This window comes from Excalfactoria chinensis, chromosome 5 (genome assembly GCF_039878825.1).
Source record: "Excalfactoria chinensis isolate bCotChi1 chromosome 5, bCotChi1.hap2, whole genome shotgun sequence".
Lineage (NCBI taxonomy): Eukaryota > Metazoa > Chordata > Aves > Galliformes > Phasianidae > Excalfactoria > Excalfactoria chinensis.
The window spans coordinates 3,206,126-3,225,047 of record NC_092829.1 but is presented as its reverse complement, the minus strand read 5'-3'; the positions used below and the strand labels follow the sequence as shown (position 1 = coordinate 3,225,047).

The window sequence follows — 18,922 nt, the reverse complement described above, 5'->3', positions numbered from 1 at the left end:
GAGGCTATGTGTTAATTCTTTTCACTGACTTGAAAACATACTCCAGCTGGCCTGTTATTAAGATACGCAATGCAGAAGTTGATTTTAATTTATGAAAATGTGTTTATTAAAGTATGTATAAAGTATGTATTGAGTATGTATTAAGTATGTTCAACATTGAGTTTGCAAAACCTACTCTGTTTCTGTCTAAATGTCTAAGCTGTGGTTTGTTTGATGTGGTTTGTTGTGACAGAAGTTAAGAAAAGGATGGTTTTGCTGGGAACTTTCTGAAGGCAGTTCTAGTTTGGGAAGCTGGATGTCGTTTGCTAGAGATATATATTTTTTTTCTTCTAGAATGTCCATTTTATGCTTCAGAATATGAATGCTTCGTGTGCATTGGTAATACTTTTCCTCCCTATATTTTTCCCTTTTTCCTAGCCCTTGAATGTTGTGGTGTGGTCTCCCTGTGGGCAGTACCTGGCAGCTGGAAGTGTGAATGGGAGTATAGTGGTGTGGAAGGTGGAAACCCGAGAGTGCATAGAGAGGTATGTAGTGCTGTTCCACAATCCCCTAAATTCATACTTGTTGTTAAAATAGAACTGTTATATCTCTTCCATAAAACTTATTTGTGCAAATTGAGAACTCTATTGAAAAGTCTAATTGAGATTTACAGGGTAAAACAGTAAGCTTTCTGCTAAAGTTCCATTGCAAACTGTACAATCACAGGGTATCACTTGTTGGAAGGGACCCACAGGGATCATTAAGTCCCAGCTCTCTGCCTCCACACGGCACCATCCAAAATCACCCTATGTCTGAGTGCATTGTCCAAATGCTCCTTGAGCTCCAGCAGCTTGGGGCCATTCCCACTGTCCTGGGCAGCCTGTTCCATGTCCACCACTCGCTGGTGGAGAACCTTTCCCTAACCTCTACCTGACCCTCCCCTGATGCAGCTCCATGCTGTTCCCTTAGGTCTCATTGCCGTCACCAGAAAGCAGAGATCCCAGTCCACAGCTCCTCCTAATTTAGTATCATGCACAAACTTAGCTGCTCTGCATTTGAGTGTGTCCAGATCATTTGTAAAAAACAATGAAGAGAGGTACTATAACCCTTTGAGTCTGAGCCATTGTTCACCCTTTGTGTGTTGTACTTGTCTAGCTGTATGTTGGGCATTTCTTCAGGATACTGTGAGAAACAGTATCAAAAACTTTGCTTAAATCCATAAAGATCACATCTATTGGCTTCCATTTGTCAACTAGGTAAACAACCTTTTCATGAAGGGAAATTAATTATATTAAGCAGTACTTTCCCCTTTAAGTCCATGTTGGCTGTGACCGATGACTACATTGTCTTTCAAGTGTTTTTCAATAACTCCCAGAATAATCTCCATTATTTAACCAGGCACTGGAGTGAGACTGACAGTCCTGTCATTACCAGGGTCTCCTTTTTTTGTGCTTCTTTAAAACTGGGACATCTGCCAGCTTCTGGGACCTCTCCAGATTTTCAACACCATTGAAAAGTAATTGAGAGAGGTCTCAGGCTGACATCAGCCAGCTCTCTGAGTACCCCTGGGATGAATCCCATTGAGTCCCATAGTCTTATATGCATTAGGTAGAGCAGCGAATCCAGACAAATTTGGGATTGGCTGGGATTTTATTGTTACTACAGGTCACAGTCATCCAACTCAGGGTTCTGAGGGTTCCAAAACCCAAAATGCAACTTGCGTTGGCCGGGAATCGAACCCGGGTCAACTGCTTGGAAGGCAGCTATGCTCACCACTATACCACCAACGCTGTGCTGTGCTACCCAGAACTCCAGGAGGCAGCAAAATAAAGGCTTAAACTAAAAAAATCCCATCAATCTGATCTTATAGAGGTTCTCTGCAAGCACATCAGGGGAGAGCGAGAGCACAAGCAAGTACAGGTCAGAAGAGTAGTGTCAGCTCTGGCTGGTCCCTGCTGTGATACAGGGTCGCTGTTCAGGCTAGGCTTGAACAAGGGAGCAAGAGGAGGGCTCTTTCCTTATGCAATATGGGTGAGGCATGCTAATACCTAATTTCATGTGCTGATGGGTATTCAAGGGCTGCCACGTCATTCCTATGTTCTGCCAGGAAGCAGCTTCCACTGATGTCTGTCAGGTAGGAAAGTGGCATTGCTTTGCCTTCCCCTACCGTGCATACTGTGCATAGCTAAAAGAATCTGGAAGCATTTCAAAGGCAGTATTTTTTTCTTATTATGTTTTAATCTCATTGATTAAAGAATAGTTTTGATGGAAACAGATCGTCACGTTACAAAGTTCAAGATTGATGGCAGTAAGATGCAACTAAAGGAGAAATACTGACATGTCAGTAAGTCAGCCATCCTCAATCTGTAGGCGGAAAATGGACAAATAGAACTTTATCTTGGTTAGTTACAGTGAGGAACAGAAGGGAGGCTTTATCTGTCTGAATATCTTGAGTCAGAAACATGATTGTTACTCTAGCACATATGTAAGGCTTTAAAGACATCATGTAAATAATTCATGGCTGGATTGTTTTGTGAGAATAAAGGGAGGAGAAGATAAAGGACTAAATCATCAATTCGGTACAAGAGAGACAGCTGAATGTTCTTTTTATAACTGGATGGTTCTGGAACATGTTGTCTGCTGGGGAATTACTTTGTATTCTGCAAGCATCAGGAAGCTGTTGTTTTATGAATGTGATTCTGATTGATTTTAAAGCTTAAATAATTTCCTCCACAGAACAGGAAGATCTGCTGTAATTTTTAGGGTAGCTATTTATTCCAAAGGTAACTTATTAGTATATTACCTGTGTCTATATATATTTATGTTATTTTCACCAGTATTACCAGTGCTTACAATAACCTGAAGGTGTTTTTCTCTGAGAGTCTTAATAAAAATAGGAAATTTTCATGTTCTTTTTAGAATGAAGCATGAGAAAAGTTATTCAGTTTGCGGACTGGCATGGCATCCCAAATATGAGCAAATAGCTTATACAGATACTGAAGGAAATCTGGGATTGTGGGAAGATATCGGTGTTGGAAAGAAACCAAACAACAAGGTAATCAGCACCGATTATTTCTTACATTCAAGTGATAGTTTAAGTCATCAAACTGCATGAAACGTTCTCCACTGAGTGTTGAAAGCTCCCTCTCGTGCACGAATTCATTGCTTGAATTCTGTATTCAAAAGATTTAATCATAGAATCACAGAATGGTTTGGTTTGAAAAGGACCAGACTGTCTTGTTCCTGGGCTCAGTTTGCCCGGGACCCCATCCAGCATGGCCTTGAGCACCTCCAGGAATGGGGCACCCACAGCTCTGGCAGCAGTGCCAGGGCCTTGTCGGCCTCGTAATTAAGCATTTATTCCTACTATCTAATCTATATCTACCTTCTGTTAGTTTGAAACCATTACCCCTTGTCATATCACTACACTCTGATAGAGTCCATCTCCAGATTTTCCATAGGCCTCCTTTATATACTGGAAGGAATTAGAATTGCTAATAATAATAAAAATAGTTAATAGTTATCAACTGATAATTAATTATAATTGATTACATGGTTTTAGGCTGCCAATACTGTTACAAAAGACTATGAAGATCTCTTTGACGGAGATGATGATGACTATTTAAATGGAGATATGATTGAACCACAATCTTCCCCAAACACTGGAGCTAATGAAGATCATGGTGATGATGATGACCTTAAGCCAACGTCAGGCCATCCAAGACAGGCAATCGTTGATGATGATGATAACTCATTAGGTACAGAATAAACCGATTTTCCAAAGCTCTGTAGCGCTGTTATTGAAACAGTTTCTTAGCATCCTTTCTTGGCATCATCTATTAACATACATTCTGTCCTATTTTTCCAGACAAATTTTCACTGTTTTAATATTTTTACCTATTTTCTTCTGCACGAATAATACTTGGAAGATATCAACATATATGTATGTGTTTTAAACTTTTAGATATTGGAATGATAAAAGCTAATTCCAATCTACTTGAAAAGGAGGAGGAGGATGATGATGATGATCAGATTGGTGGCTTTAAAGCTTTGCCAATGTCATCTACGCAACAACCTTTCTATGATGGGCCAAGGCCAACCCCCAGGCAAAAGCCCTTCCAGCCTGGTTCCACTCCTGTACATCTCATGCATCGGTTCATGGTAAATCTCACTTCTGTGTGGTTATGTAGATGTAGTTGCTTTCTTAATATTGTCCTGGTTTAGCTCAAGCTTAATCTGATCTTTCCCAAATATACATTTGTATGTTGTGGTTTTGTTCTTTTCTTTCCTGTAATGCTTCACAGTGTGAAGCTAATGAGAAAAAACAGGCTTTCTGTTAATGCAGACTGCGGAGTTTTATGCCTTATGTTTTGGTTGCTTTTGATGTAGAAGTAAATATTTGGCTCCAAGACAGCAATGCATTTTGTAGCTCTGCTGCGGAAATCAAATGAGTCTGTTTTGAACTTCCTTTTTAGTCAGAATTTGTGGATATTTTTGTGCTTTTAAGACTTGTACATTTGTCGTTCATTATTTCTTTATAACTGCAAGTTGCTGATGTTTTATTTTGTAAGGAGAAATATGCCTAAGTGATGAGAACAAAACTGTTTTTTGACATAATTGAGCTGTTTTAGAAACTACAGGACCTGTCTATGTAGCTTTTTAGCCTTCCTCCCCTTTCCCACCTAGCAGTGGTTATCTTACAGTAGGCTGTTTGAAGGCAGTCAATATGATAGATGATTTTATTATTTCTTTTTAATAGGTTTGGAATTCCGTTGGTATCATTCGCTGTTACAACGATGAACAAGACAACGCTATTGATGTAGAATTTCATGATACCTCCATACATCATGCCATGCACCTGCCTAACTCCCTGAATCACACAATGGCTGCCCTCTCTACTGAAGCTATTTTGCTAGCCTGTGAGAGTACAGAGGAACTCGCAAGGTAAGACATGGCTTTGCTCTGTCAAACTCATAGTATGGAATGACACTTACTATGTTTCATATAACTCAGCTTTGATCACTTTATTTGAGGTTTTTAGCTTGTGATCTTGCTCTTTTATCTATAGGGCCACTTTTGGGGAGGATTTTTCACCTCCACTCATGTGCAATCTTCAAGATACTTAAGGATGCATTTTGTTTCCTGTGGATTCTCTCCAAATCCTTTTTTTTTCCTTTTTCCCAAATACATATTTACTAGAAAGCGCATGCATTGCTAGCTCAAAGGAAATTGTAAACCTGAACAATAGTCTTTCAGTCTGCTCAGATCAATGATAAATTGTGAGGTCTGTGCTATTTCTTTTCATAGCGTAGCTAAGGGGAGATGTTTGGAGATACCCGCAGTCTTATGAGAAGAATTATAATGTGAAGTGTTTGAGAACATTTAAGAGCAGCAATACTATTGCTGTTTTTGGGGGTTTTTTTTGGTAGAAAAATCTTGAAGGAAGAACTTTTTTCTTATTCTGGCACGTACAGCACTGGGAAAGGCTGAAAAGCAATGTTTGCCTTTGAGAATATTATTTGTATGTATTGATTATCTGACTTTGAAAATTTCATCTTTTTTCTTTTCCCCAAAGTGAGGTGAACATGTGAGTTATCTGTCAGAAGTAGGGCTGTCTGTGAATCGGTTACAGACAGTTTTCAATTATTAAGATGCCAGAACCAAAGGTCTTATTGTTTTTTTCTCCTGAGAGATAGTGTACTTTGACAGATGTGTAATAAGGGTTTATAGTCAGGAGTACTGAACACCTTCAATTCTTGTTAGTGCTAATTAAGCACAGGACTTGTCTATTTCCATCTAAAAATCTCCTTTCAGACCTCTGAAGTGTCTCCACTTTGTGTTTCAGAGGCTCTGAATCTACAGTGCTGGAGTTCAAGTTGGTTCTTTGGTTTTTGAGTAGTAAGAGCAGGGCTTTGCAAATGACCCCTTGTAATCTGTAAGGTGACATTGTTCCTTTCCATGAGAGTCACACATTCCAGGTCTCTGATGGAAACATGTTATGTTGGTGTAGTTGAAGCGCATGGTATGTTTCCAGATATTTTATTTATTTTTTCTTGTTGAATTACTTACCTGTTGTTCTTTTACTCTCTTTCAGCAAGCTCCACTGTATTTATTTTAGCTCCTGGGATGCAAACAAGGAGTGGACAGTAGACATGCCAAAGGATGAAGATATTGAAGCTATCTGTCTAGGTCAGGGCTGGGCTGCTTGTGCCACTAGTGCCTTGCTGGTTCGACTGTTTACAGTTGGAGGAGTTCAGAAAGAGATATTCTGTCTCCCAGGTCCAGTGGTGTCTATGGCAGGACATGGAGAGCAGCTGATGATTATTTATCACAGAGGTATTTCTCCCTTCTGACCTTTTATTTTTTGAACTGAGTTTATGCTTTCATTCCTTGTCTGTTACTGGCTTCAAATGCTGTATTTGTGTGTAGTCATCAGAAGTATTTTACTTTTCCCTCTTGTCTTCTTGATGACAATTATACTGTCACAACCTGTAAGCCTTTGGCATCTGACAGTAAAGCATATGTTTTATATTGGGATGCCTAGATTAACTTGTGGAGAATGGGAGAATTTTATAACAGCAGCACAGATAGATTAAACGTAGGTTTCAGTCATGCCATGATTAATTACTCGAGGAAATTAAGGAACTAGTTGTTAAGCATACTTTGTATGTCCAAAGTGACAAGTAGTCTCTTGTCTGGTAGTTTATTTGTGAATAACACTGCCCTAGACTTAGGTTTTGATTCAGAAGTTACCTAAATTTAGCCAAGAGACAAAACCGTTCACTTTTTAACATAGTCTTTGAACAACTTCTTCCTAGGTACTGGATTTGATGGAGACCAGTGCCTTGGAGTACAGCTGGTGGAGCTAGGAAAGAAAAAGAGACAAATTTTGCATGGAGACCCTCTTTCTCTTACAAAGAAATCCTATTTGGTGTGGGTTGGATTCTCAGCAGAAGGTATGAAATTAAATTAAATGCAAATAAAATTAATGAAATAAAATTAATTAAAGTCCTGAACTGGAATCAGTTCCCTGGCAGTAGCACTGGCTTTCAGAAGGTGGCGCTTCTTTCTAAGGAAAGCAGTTTCCCAGCAAGGTTGCGCTTTTCGGATGAGAGGATATTGAATTTGAGTTATGTAAAACGTCATTTCCCAGCAGTATCCACCAGTTCAAACTCAGCCACGTCATAATTAGTTGCCTGTCAGATTAATGGTCTGCATTTGTATCCAACAGGTACTCCATGTTACGTGGATTCTGAGGGAATTGTGAGGATGTTGAACCGAGGAGTTGGGAACACTTGGATTCCAGTGTGTAACACACGAGAGCATTGCAAAGGAAAATCTGATCATTACTGGGTCGTTGGCATCCATGAAAACCCCCAGCAGCTCAGGTCAGATATGCCCCAAAGGGAACGCTCTGTTTGTTACCTCCTACTAAAAGAAACTGGAGATAAGTTTTACTAAAACAGATAACTGTACACAGTAATAAATTTAGTTCATGAATGTAATCCGGCATGGATGTTTCGTCACTCAGTTTGTTTTGAGTTCACTCTTAGTTTTATGATGTGTAACAAACTAATATTAGCTTCTTCCCTTGGCTGACAGGCATGTGTGCTTTGTTATGAAATGATGTCTCTGATGCAGGCATATTTGTCAGACTGCACTTTGCTTATGGTTGCTCTTAGGATTCTCCTGCTGTTGATATATATATTTTTTAATTTCTGAGTTTTTAACTATATTTTTCCCTTTTGTCCCTTTGAGAAGACTCAAATCCTGTAACTAACCTACGTTGTTAGGCACAGATAAACAAGAACAATCTGGTATTATGTTAATATTTAAACTGTGGTCATGAAGAAAGATTTTGGGTAAGTGCTGATGTGATCAAGTAGTTCTTCAGCTATGAGTGAGCCATTAGTTTAAAATGTGAGTATTCCTCTTAGTTTTAACAAGCATCAGAGACGCTTAGTTGCCAAGCTTTGTGTTTAGCCTTATTCAGAACTACATGTCTTTTTCCCACTGGATCAGAATCTATCAACTTACATCTTACTGAAATTTAGGCTGTCTCACTTTGCTGGTCATGCGGTTCACCGAGGAGGTGCAGGATGCATTGTATTGGTGGGATGGTCAGCTGCAAGTCAGTCGTCTTGTCCTTCTGCTCCAAGAAGGATGGTGCTGACCTCTGAATTGCAAAGGGCATTTTATTCAAAGCCACCGGCATATTGAAGATAAGGAGGGGGGAGGGTTATTGTAGGAACAACATGTGCCGTAATCAACATGGATAGCCAGAGCACTAATGCTTCCTGTTCTTTTTCCCCTAGTGTTTGAAACATTAGCTTAGAGCTATGAAACCAGACATTTTTGTCAATGCTTGTTGGTGCTGCTGGAAACACAGCTCTTCTCCAATCAATGTTTTGCTTAAGTGATAGTTACCAGAGCACTAGTTTAATGAAGCGTTAAGACCGTGTTGTTAGTATATGTGCATCTGCATGTCCTCCCTTTTTTTTTCACCCTCTATGTGCCTAAATACATCACTGTTAAATCCAAAACCTCCATCAGAATAAGCAATTGATGTGCCTACTCTTTTTCCAGTGGCTTTTTGTTGTTTGGTAGATTCTGCATTTAATAAACTGCACTTACATTTTGTAATTGCTGTCAAATTGCGTGTTGTGTGAGATAGAGATCTGCGTCTGTTCTGTGCCATACTGGGAGTTTCTGATGTGAACAAGAGCAGCATGCACCTTGCTGCTTTCAAAATCTTTTATTGGTTGCAATGTAAAAATAACCCTTTAGAATGCAATCTTACATCTTGCTATATTTAAGTCAGTAATTTAATTACTACTTTTTAAAGACCAAATCCTCTTAAAGTATCTTGCTTCTTAGGAGACATGGTTTAGATGATGAGGATTGCATCTGCTTTTTGTTTCCCACGTCCAGGTGTATTCCTTGCAAAGGAGCCCGATTCCCTCCGACGCTTCCACGTCCTGCAGTAGCAATATTATCCTTTACGCTTCCTTACTGCCAAGTTACAACAGAAAAAGGGCAGATGGAGGTATGGAATGATGTTGAGACCACAGCTGATAGTCTTAGACATCCGCATTGTAGGGATTATACAAGATTTCTATTAATCATCTCTGCAAAGAAGAGAGTGGTACAGACTCTGCATAAGGCACCTGGCTAAGGAGGTTATCTGAGTTCAGGCTTTTGTGTGGCTTTTTCTGTTTGTTTTGCTTTACAGCTGGTTCTAGAAGAATACCTAATGAAGCTGTTAGAGTTGACACCAGGTTTATATTTACAAGTAATCACATTCTGACCAATAAAGGAGAACATCTAGAAAAGTAAATTAATTATCCAGTTTGTAATTAATTTAAGTATTAAGATGTTGTGGGGTTCGGCTGTAGTACACGAACTAGAGATGAACGTGAAATGCTGGCCTCAAATGTAGAGACTGTCTAGTGCTGTTGGAAGTTTATTCTCATTGATAGAAGTGTAAAGAGTTTCAATAAGTACTTTGCTTTTATGAACTCATTTTAATTCATGTCAGAGCTTTATTATTAGTTTATTCTTTATTCTTCCAGTTTGCTGTGGGACAGAAGTTACAAGATAAAATGATCAATTTGTTCTAGAACTGCCTATGCCAGTAGCAAAGTCTGAGAATCATCCTACTGAAAGCCATGTTAGAATACATGGAGTCTGTTCAGATCAGATTGCAGATGGATGTTAGTGTGGGCTGTTTATCCTCACTAGGCATTGGCATTTCAGGAGAGTTGTCTACCATCGTTATAAAATGAAAAGATTTGAGAGTGAATGATAAAATCCTTTGCAAGTTGTTAGGCATTGAGCTAAGAGCTTCCTTGTTTACCCCCACCTGACCTTCAGGATGTCTCTCTCTTCCTTAGGAGCAATACTGGCGTTCAGTTCTATTTCACAACTATGTGGATTACTTATCAAAGAATGGCTATGAGCTTGATGAAAATGCCAAAAGTCAGCCAGTGAAGGAGCAGCAGGAACTTTTGATGAAGTTGTTTGCTGTAAGTACAAGGAAATCAAAAACACAAATAATCCCTGAAACTTTATTTTGAGTGGATGCCATTTGATTTTAATTCTGACGTGGTTCTCTGAGTGGAAGTTTGGCTCATCCAGTGAACTCCCCAAATGCAATAAGAGGTGGATGGCAGTTCATGCTGTTCATGCTTATCACAGGGTAGAAAGAAGGAAGGCTTCTTAACCAGAAATTAAAGAAAAAACAACCTTCTAAAAGAAGGCTGATAATTTTTGGCAGTTTGTCCTTATTCAGTAAGTACATGAAGCCTCATCATGTTCTGGCCCTGTAGTTTTCAGAGAGCTTTGTCACTGCAGTATGGAGCTCTCAAGGCTTTTTTCCTTTCAGCTTTCTTGTAAACTGGAGCGTGAATTCCGCTGTGTGGAACTTGCTGACCTCATGACACAAAATGTGGTGAATTTAGCCATCAAGTATGCATCCCGCTCTCGAAGACTAAATTTAGCTCAGCGACTCAGCGAGATGGCTGTGGAGAAAGCAAGCGAGTTGGCAACAGCACTGGAAGATGAAGAGGAGGAGGAGGATTTCCAAGCTCACATGAATGCTGGGTAATGCAGATTCCTGGGATTAAAAACCTGGGAATGTATTTACTGATTTCTTAGCAGTGGCTTCAGAGGCAAAGTGGACCTGATTCAAAGTTACTCTGGTTATTGCTTTGATTGACTCCAACCTATCTTTTTTCTCTTTACATTTTTACCTCTCTTTCATCCACACCCATCTTAAAGCCCTTTTACTTCCCTGCAGCCCCCTCTTCTTTCAGCTACCTCAGGGTATCTCACTTTGTCTTATTCCCTCACCCTATAATCCCAGCTCTTCAAAACAAGTGAAATATTACAGGTTTGCCGTGCATTCATTTCTTTGTATCTGTGCTGCCTGCCTTTCCTCCTGTACCTACATCTGTTTTATCTGGAGGCAAAAGAAGTTTATTTTCTTCTCTCTGTTTGTTGTTGTTTTGAATTTGTTTTAAACTGTAGAACATACGGAGGAGCTGCGTGTTCTTGCTTGGCATCTGGACGGTGCGGTTGGAAGGAAGCAAGTAGCTAACCACCAGTCTGATAACACAGAAAAATGTCATAATGTTTTATCAGAAACAATGTCCTCCCATAGCAATTTTCTGTATGCAATTTGTAGCTTTTTTTAAGCAAGAGGAAGCGATAAGCAGAGGGACTTATCTATAGCCTTTCCCTTTTCTCCTGTGTGAAACTGCATATTTAAAACTCCTTGCCAAATGGTCTGCCCCCCTCTGGAGCACGAATGGGAGTTGCTATCCCATGTCTGCAACTTCAACCATTCTGAGGGCTGAAATACATCACAGACACTGGGTTGTTCTTAGCACCCAATCAATTTAATCCGGGCATTCTAAGTAAGAGAAATGAACCTTTTGTTTACATGTACATGCATTTTAGTAATCAGTAAAGAGGGAAATAAAAGAAACGTACTATAATTTAGGAATTTAGAAAATAACCAGATTAAACATGAAAACCTGCTGCCTAAACTTCAGACTGAACATATGAGTCCCTGTTGTCACCTGCACATTTGTTTATGCAGAGAAGTATCCCGGTATTACTCCTGATAGTAGAGGCATTTATATTTAAATGGAGATTACAGAATGTATCTTCTGTTTGTGTTTACCTTCCTGGCAAAGTGTCCTTAGAAGCTTGTTGTGAGCTCTGAAGAAGGTGGCAAAAGCTTGCTCTTTCTGTATGAGTGTTTGCTCTTGTGTGCAGAGCTGTTTGTAGTAGGATGCAAGCACTTGTAGTGGGTGTGAGAGTCAGGCGGTTTCATAGCTGTGTGGTCTGTCTTAGAGCTACATGAGTACCACTGCAAGTGCTTTGTGCTGAACAGAAGTGGTTAATGAAACTTTGTTTTTAGTAATCCTTGCGTTGTGTAACAAGTGTCAAATGTTACTCATCTTATTTCCTGAATTAGTTAAGTAAGTTAGCCTTCCTTCATTTCAGCTTACTGTCTGAATGTGGTGAAGTTCCAGGCACCTCTTCCTTTCTGATGCATACTTTCTGTTTAGTTACAGCACCTCTGCCGCAGAGTGGGGCCGGCAGCCAGGCAGAAGTGCTCAGCAGGACCAAGAGATGGGAGAGGCTGAGGAAACCGATGGGTATGAGGAAGCAGAAGGAACGCCTGAAGTACCTAAACAGAGTAAGAAAAATCTGTTCTCTGAGTGGGATGGAAGTTACAGAATCATTGGAGTTGGAAGGGACCCTTAAAGACCATCTAGTCCAGCACTGCTGCTATGAGCAGGAACACCATGATCAGACCCCCATCCAGCCTGAGATTGGATGTCTATGGGGCATCAACCACCCGTCTGGGAAACCTGTGCCCATACTTCACTACTCTTATCATAACAAACTTCTTTCTGATATGCACTCTAAATCTCCCCTCTTTTAACTGGAAACCGTTTCCCTTTGTCCTATCAAGACATCTTATCTAGATATGTTTTTCACAGACTTGATAAGGAATTCTGGATGACTTTTTGTTTGGATAACTCACAGTATATAGCACCAAACAAGCAGTGGACTTTTCTCTCTGTTTTTGATTTTTCTTTCTTTTTTTAACATAAAATTTAGGAAAGACAGGCACACACCACCTGACAAAGAAATGAGTTTCAATTTAGAAGCCATTTACTTCAGTAGAAGTTAATTACATTTTTTCCACTGAGTTCTGAAAGTTTGCAACTGTAGCAATCACCCTGATTGGGAGCTCTGTTTTCTGCTGGCTTCTTAGAACAGGCCTGGTGGTTTCTAATCTATCTAGACTTTGGCACATGAAAAAAACATGCAGCAGGTCTAACAGGGTGACACACAGAAACAGCTGCTTATGAGCTTCCTGTTACCAGGCCTCCCTGCATGATGGAGCCCACCAGATCAGGGTCTGTAGCCCAGTGTGTGCCTGCAGTCACTGCAGAATAACAAAATGAATGTGTATCTCCTGCTCTGTCACAACTCACTTGTGTGTTGTCTGTAAGTGTTTTAAGGGATCCCTGGTGAGGTTTTTTGTTGTCTAACACTGTTTCTAATGTACTAGGTTACTCTGTGATGCTATTATTTGATTTCAGTTCAAGTCTTGCAGGAGATGAATTGATGGACAAACGTTTCACTGAGTATTCCCTCTTCAGCATCTGAGCTTTTACTTGTGAAAGAGTTGTCAGGCAGACTGCAGCATTCTGATGTTCCTGTCATTACCACTGGCAGATGTTGGTTATTTTTCCCTTTTACTTTGTCTCCATTCAGCTCCTCATCTTTCCCATCCTGCTGTATGTTCCTATGTACTGAAAGTGTTCATCTGGGGGCTTTTGAGTGGTGATATAGAGGAGAAAAGCAAAACGAGTTTAGTGATTATTCTCATTTTACTTGGTCTGTAGGGCATGTTAGCTTCTTCCCTCCAAAAGAGGAGACAAAAGATGGAGGGATGGAAAGATAGCTTTACCTAGAAAGCAGAACTATTGCTTTCTGCTTTACTGTATTTATTTATATTTACTTTTTACAGTATTGGCATATTTTATAGTTGTCTATCTCTTATTGTTGGGTATTTAGTTAAAAACTCTGCTTCTCTCATTCAGACATGACTAGTTATTCTAATTAAAAGCAAATAGGTTTAAGACATAAGTATACAACTCTTAACATAAATCCAGGCAAAGAAGATGGATGGCTTTGTAAAAGTGTGTGCACAATTTGGAAAGAAATAGATATACTTTAAGATTTAGATTGGTTTCCTATGACTTCCTTATGTGTTTAGGGTTTTGTTTTTAACTGGTTATATTATTACATTTTAACTGTGCCTTTTTTATTCCAAAGGGCCAAATCCTTTCTCCAAAGCAGCCTCTTCAGAGGTGATTACTCCTAAGTCTGGTGAGTAAATCTCCATTTATTCCAGTATAAGAACTTTGCTATGCTTCACCACATCTGCTCCTGTTTATATTTTATGTCCTCCCATTGCTACTAAAATGCAGTGCCTAACGGTGCTGTCAAGGAGTAACTTATGCTGATTGTTATTTTCACATTTTTAAGAGGTTCCTTATTCCTGTTGATGTCATCTTTACCTAATGATGCTCTTCAACACTATGCTGATAACCTTGCTTTTGCCCAGTGCTGAATCAGTTATCTGCCTGGCTGTGTCCTGAAGGTGTTCTTTCAGACAGGCAAAAAGTAGAGCAATACTCATTTGATTTGTCTTCATAATTGCAGATCTGTTCATTGATTGCACTTACAGAACACGGTTAGTAACACTGCCATAGGACTGTGAGTCTGGTTTAGCAGGCAGGGCAGAATACAATCTCTTATTCTTTCTTGCTTCTTCTCTCCTGCCATCCTCCAGCAAGATAAATAGGAATGGAAATTGAGGAAATAATGGGTGTTCCTATGGATTTGTAATTGTAGATCCAGTGTGGTTTTTCTGGTGACTAATAATAGCTGAGGATGTATAGTATAACCTTCACGCAGTTAACAAAGTGCTTTTCTTTTTATCCAAATGCTTTCAAGCCTAAGGGGAGCTTCTTTGCTTTGGTGTGGGATAGTGGATGCCTCTGATCTATTCATCATCTTTAATTTTCAACTAACAGAGGCTGAAACATGAAAAATGAGTGTTAGCCACGTTTTTTGCAGATGAGGCTAGTGATCTTTCATCTACTTATCGATCTTTCATCTACTTATCTACAGTGTGTGTACTGGGTACACACACATTTTTACATTCTTTTTTTTCTTTCCTATTTAATAGCTGTAATTGCATCAAGCAGCCAAGGACGGGTGAATCCCTTCAAGGTAAGGATCTTGAAGCTGGTTTGATTGTGACGTTCTGAAAATCACAGCAGATGATTATATCTGAATTTATGGTACAACAACCACAGAAATCTTGGAAGGACAGAGGATAAAGAAAGTGTCTGTTTATTTGTTTTGCCAGGTGTCATCCAACAAAAAGGATCCACTGGTCCTTTCAGCCAATGTTCTAGACACTATGAGCAGACACTCAAAGAAAATTTCTAGCAGTCGAGCTGTAAACAAGCAGAGCCCTCCAGTTATAAAGCCTCTCATTCCCAAGCCAAAATCCAAGCAGGTAACGCTTCTGGTCTTTTCACATTGCTTCAATGAGCAAAAAACAGTCAGTTGAGTTTCACCAGCTTTCACCATACTTTATCAAGTGTGAAACCTGTTGATGTAGTAAATCATGGTAGATGGCAGTGTTCTTTTAAGATAATGTAGAAGTTTATGCAAACACAGGGCAGGAATAAACAAATGTTGTTTCGTTTGTAGAAATTACATTCTATAGTGAATCTCCTGCTTTTATTCTAAATAATGTTAAGTTAATGTCTGCCGTGCTGAAGTCAAGCGGTTGATGTTACATTTTTGGATTAGTTGTTCCATTCATGGAACTGATGACTACGTCTTTAGGAAAAGCTTTGTGTTTTGTTAGGCTCTATGATGTGTGTTGTTTGGGGGTGGCACTGCTGCATTTTTTCATTCACTTCATTTTCTTTTAATACACCAACTTCTCCAGGCTTCAGCAGCGTCCTTCTTCCAGGTACGTACACCAGGCTCCAGTGAAAAAAAACTGGGAGAAAGAGAAGAAAAAGCAGGGAATGAGTCCCCTGAGGTCCAAGTCACTGCACAGGACAACACTGAAAACAAAAGGTGAGCGAATTGAGGCTGCTTAATTCCATAGTCTGATACTGATAGAACAGCAAGTCCAAAAAACACTGGGCTAGCCAAGGTGGTTTAATATCAAGATTGAAGTTGTCGTGTTTGTGAGTTTTCTTCAGAAGAACAGAGAACTGGTGCTGTTATTGTGGCAATTTGACAACATGCTTATTACACTCATAGTGATGGAGCAGATAAAGTTTCTGTTGCAGGACAAGGGAAAACGGTTTTAAGTTGAAAGAGGGAAGGATGTCGGGGGAAGTTCTTTACTAGGAGAGTGGTGAGGTCCTGGAACAGCTGCCCAGGCAGGTTCTGGATGTCCCATCCCTGGAGGTGTTCAAGGCCAGGTTGGATGGGGCCCTGGGCAACCTGATCTAGTAAACATGGAAGTTTGGTGGCCCTGCCAGGCAGGAGGGTTGGAGCTTCATGATCCTTGAGGTCCCTTCCAACCCGGGTCAAAGTATTTATACACTTTTTAAGGAAAAAAAGAAAGCAAGACGCTGACATCACTTAAGCAATATATCTCTTTCTAGCTATCACTCTTAATCCGTGTTATTCCTCTGGAGCAGATGTATTTTCTACAGTCCCAGTCCTCACGAAACTTGCATTATTATAACGACTTTTCATTTAGACTTCATTTAACTGAGGAAGTTGAATGAAATTATTATTCATTTGAACTAGTACTCTTTTCATTAGCCTTAACAGATAAGGTTCTAAAGCACGTGACAAAGAGAACTGTGAAAAGGATTAGCTGAAACCTGCTAATATATGCTCTATTTTTGGGTTGGGGAGACCTTGTCAGAGAGGAAGAGAATCATTATCCTTTATCATTCTGAACCTGAAATGTTCATCTCTACATATATCACAGAATTAATAAAAACGCTTGGATTAGTCTTGCCTTGTCAGCATGTTCTGTTAGCATACTGCAGGAGGAGAAAGGGAACTTCTGACTATATATGCTTTTTCTTTTGAGAACAGAAAACCCTCTCCAGTGCTGTTTAGAAATGTTATTTTGTGCTGTGTGCTTTTCTTGTAGCCTTCGTTAACTGACATTTTTTCTGCGCTTGTTTTAGACCAAAGACCGGTTTCCAGATGTGGCTAGAAGAGAACAGAGCAAACATTTTAACAGATAATCCTGGTCTGAATGAAGCAGAAGTAATAAAAGAAGGCATGAGTCGGTTTAGGGTTCTGTCATCAGAAGAAAGAATGGTAAGAAATGTTCTCCTCCACCAAATGATTTGATTATTTCCAGTTAGCACCTTTTTTTCCTTTAAATTCCACTGTTGTCCATCCTCAGGAATCTAAGTTTTAAATCGGACCATGATCTAAAACATAGACATATTTACTGCCCAGGGAGGTGGGGAGTTGCTGTCACTGGCAGTGTTCAAGAGGCATCTGGCTGAGGAGCTACACGAGATGGTTTAGTGGTTTGTTGTAGCTACAGTAATGGGAGGATGGTTGGACTAGATGATCTTGTAGGTCCTTTCCAACCTTGTGATTCTGTGATGATTCTATGTTACTGCGTTGATGTCTAAATAATAAAGAAAAGCAGAAATCTGCTTTCCCAGAATGGGGCATCTGGGAGAAATGTAATCAATTGAAATAACAAATGAGAAGGGAGGGAGTTAAAAGTGATATGGTGAGACTTAACTCACTGGGGCTTGGTTCTAAAGCCTTTTGGTTTTCTTATTTGTCCAGACCATTAAAGCCTTCAGTTTCATATGCAGGCTCAAAGGAATGATAGTTTTGATGGTGAATTCTGCTAGGAAAAAAATAAGTGAGGACATTTTACTCAACTTGATTAGCAGTCTCTCTTAGTTCTTAACAGGAATTACTCCAGTGCTTCCTTACAATCAGAGAAAGAGGGCATGTAAAATAATGCAGTGTATTCTGCAGCCTATGCCATTTTCTATTTAACACTGTACTTTCTTCACAGGTGTGGACTGAGAAAGCAAAAGGTGGAGCAGTGAATGATTTCACAGAAGATAAAAAAAGAAAGCGTCCCACAGCTGCTGAAGATGAGGCGAAAAAGAACGAGGAGCAAAAATCAGAGGACTCAAATGCATCCAAAAAGAAGAAGCCTTTGGATCAGTCCACCAACGTCAGGTTGTCATCTTTTGCATTCAAACAGAGCTAAGAAATGTGGTGCCTTCTCAGCATCTGCTTTCTCAGTGCTATTGTCCAGTGTTTTCAGAAATTTGCCACTGCACTCAAAGAGAGCTCGCAAAAAGAGAGTGCCTTGCTCCAAATGGTTTTAGAACGTATTTTATGATCAGCTCTTTAGAGAAATGTTGAATCCATTCGTCAGGTCTCTTTGCAATTTGCTAGTGTAAAGACTGACAGGAAAACTAATACTAATGGACCTGTTATCTAGAAGTGCAGTTCCACAGTTTGGTGTAGCCATGAGTCTGCACGCTTGTAATATTTGGTGCTAAATGTAGGTGAGTCATTTTGGGGAGCGTATGCTAGGTACTGTCCTATGGTTTTAGAGTCATGGCTTCTGTACCATTCCTTCTGCCTGCTGTAAACACTTGTAAGAGAAGGACAGTCCAAGGGATGAGAAGGAAGGGAAGATGACGACTTAATATCTTCCTGATGGTCAGCTGCGCTTTCAGCATGTGAGGCAGTCACTGAGAAGCCTGACCCAGATTGGGACAGAAAACTGGAGCAGGTAGGACCGAAGCTGAATTAGGAATATCAGGTGTGCAAAAACGAGCCATGGCAGACTATACAGATGTGCCTTCCCAGTCTGTGCTTCGGTGCTCAGAACTTGAAATCGTGTGCATCGTTTTGTGTGTTTGTCTTTAAAATGAAACGGGATCGTTCTTTTCCTTGGCGGTTTTTGTAATTAAACAGACATTAAGGCAGTCTTATTTACCCTCCTCTGGGGAAGAGGCAGTGTGTCTAATGGATGCATTTGAAACAAGTTCAAGTTTCAGAACTCCTTTTTTTTTTTTTAGATAAATTAAAGCAATTTAACATAACAGCCCCCTGCTTTTGTTTTTTCCTCTGGCTTTACAAATCTTTTCTGTTTGTTTTCACTCTTCATTTCTCTTCATTTTATTACTGAAAAGGCAAATGATTCTCCATTGGGAAGACGTTTTTAGCATTGAAATCTGTAGGTTGAAGATTCATAGAGATTTTTGTACATTGCAAAAAACCACAACCACTCCTATTTTCCCTGTACATAGAAAATGGCAGGTCACGATGTCAGCTGGGATGGACAGCACAAGTAGAGAATAAT

General features: G+C 39.8%; 1 protein-coding gene and 1 non-coding gene across 3 annotated transcripts in view; one reads left to right on the top strand and one right to left on the bottom strand.

The window, feature by feature from the left end:
* The window catches only part of WDHD1 (WD repeat and HMG-box DNA binding protein 1), a 29,116-nt gene extending 10,456 nt beyond the window's left edge, over positions 1 to 18,660 (top strand). For both annotated transcript variants that reach the window (XM_072338888.1, XM_072338887.1), the window contains exons 9-26: positions 418 to 524; positions 2,899 to 3,034; positions 3,542 to 3,737; positions 3,944 to 4,140; positions 4,739 to 4,923; positions 6,074 to 6,315; positions 6,798 to 6,935; positions 7,211 to 7,367; positions 8,911 to 9,025; positions 9,873 to 10,004; positions 10,364 to 10,581; positions 12,057 to 12,187; positions 13,843 to 13,896; positions 14,762 to 14,805; positions 14,945 to 15,097; positions 15,539 to 15,672; positions 16,752 to 16,887; positions 17,615 to 18,660. In XM_072338888.1, the coding sequence (XP_072194989.1) occupies positions 418 to 524; positions 2,899 to 3,034; positions 3,542 to 3,737; positions 3,944 to 4,140; positions 4,739 to 4,923; positions 6,074 to 6,315; positions 6,798 to 6,935; positions 7,211 to 7,367; positions 8,911 to 9,025; positions 9,873 to 10,004; positions 10,364 to 10,581; positions 12,057 to 12,187; positions 13,843 to 13,896; positions 14,762 to 14,805; positions 14,945 to 15,097; positions 15,539 to 15,672; positions 16,752 to 16,887; positions 17,615 to 17,815 (2,676 nt within the window). In that variant the 3' untranslated portion in view covers positions 17,816 to 18,660. The remainder of the gene's footprint in view (positions 1 to 417; positions 525 to 2,898; positions 3,035 to 3,541; positions 3,738 to 3,943; positions 4,141 to 4,738; positions 4,924 to 6,073; positions 6,316 to 6,797; positions 6,936 to 7,210; positions 7,368 to 8,910; positions 9,026 to 9,872; positions 10,005 to 10,363; positions 10,582 to 12,056; positions 12,188 to 13,842; positions 13,897 to 14,761; positions 14,806 to 14,944; positions 15,098 to 15,538; positions 15,673 to 16,751; positions 16,888 to 17,614) is intronic.
* Positions 1,698 to 1,769, bottom strand: TRNAG-UCC (transfer RNA glycine (anticodon UCC)). The gene has a single exon. It is a non-coding gene; the product is annotated as a tRNA-Gly (tRNA).
* Positions 18,661 to 18,922: the final 262 nt, after the last annotated feature.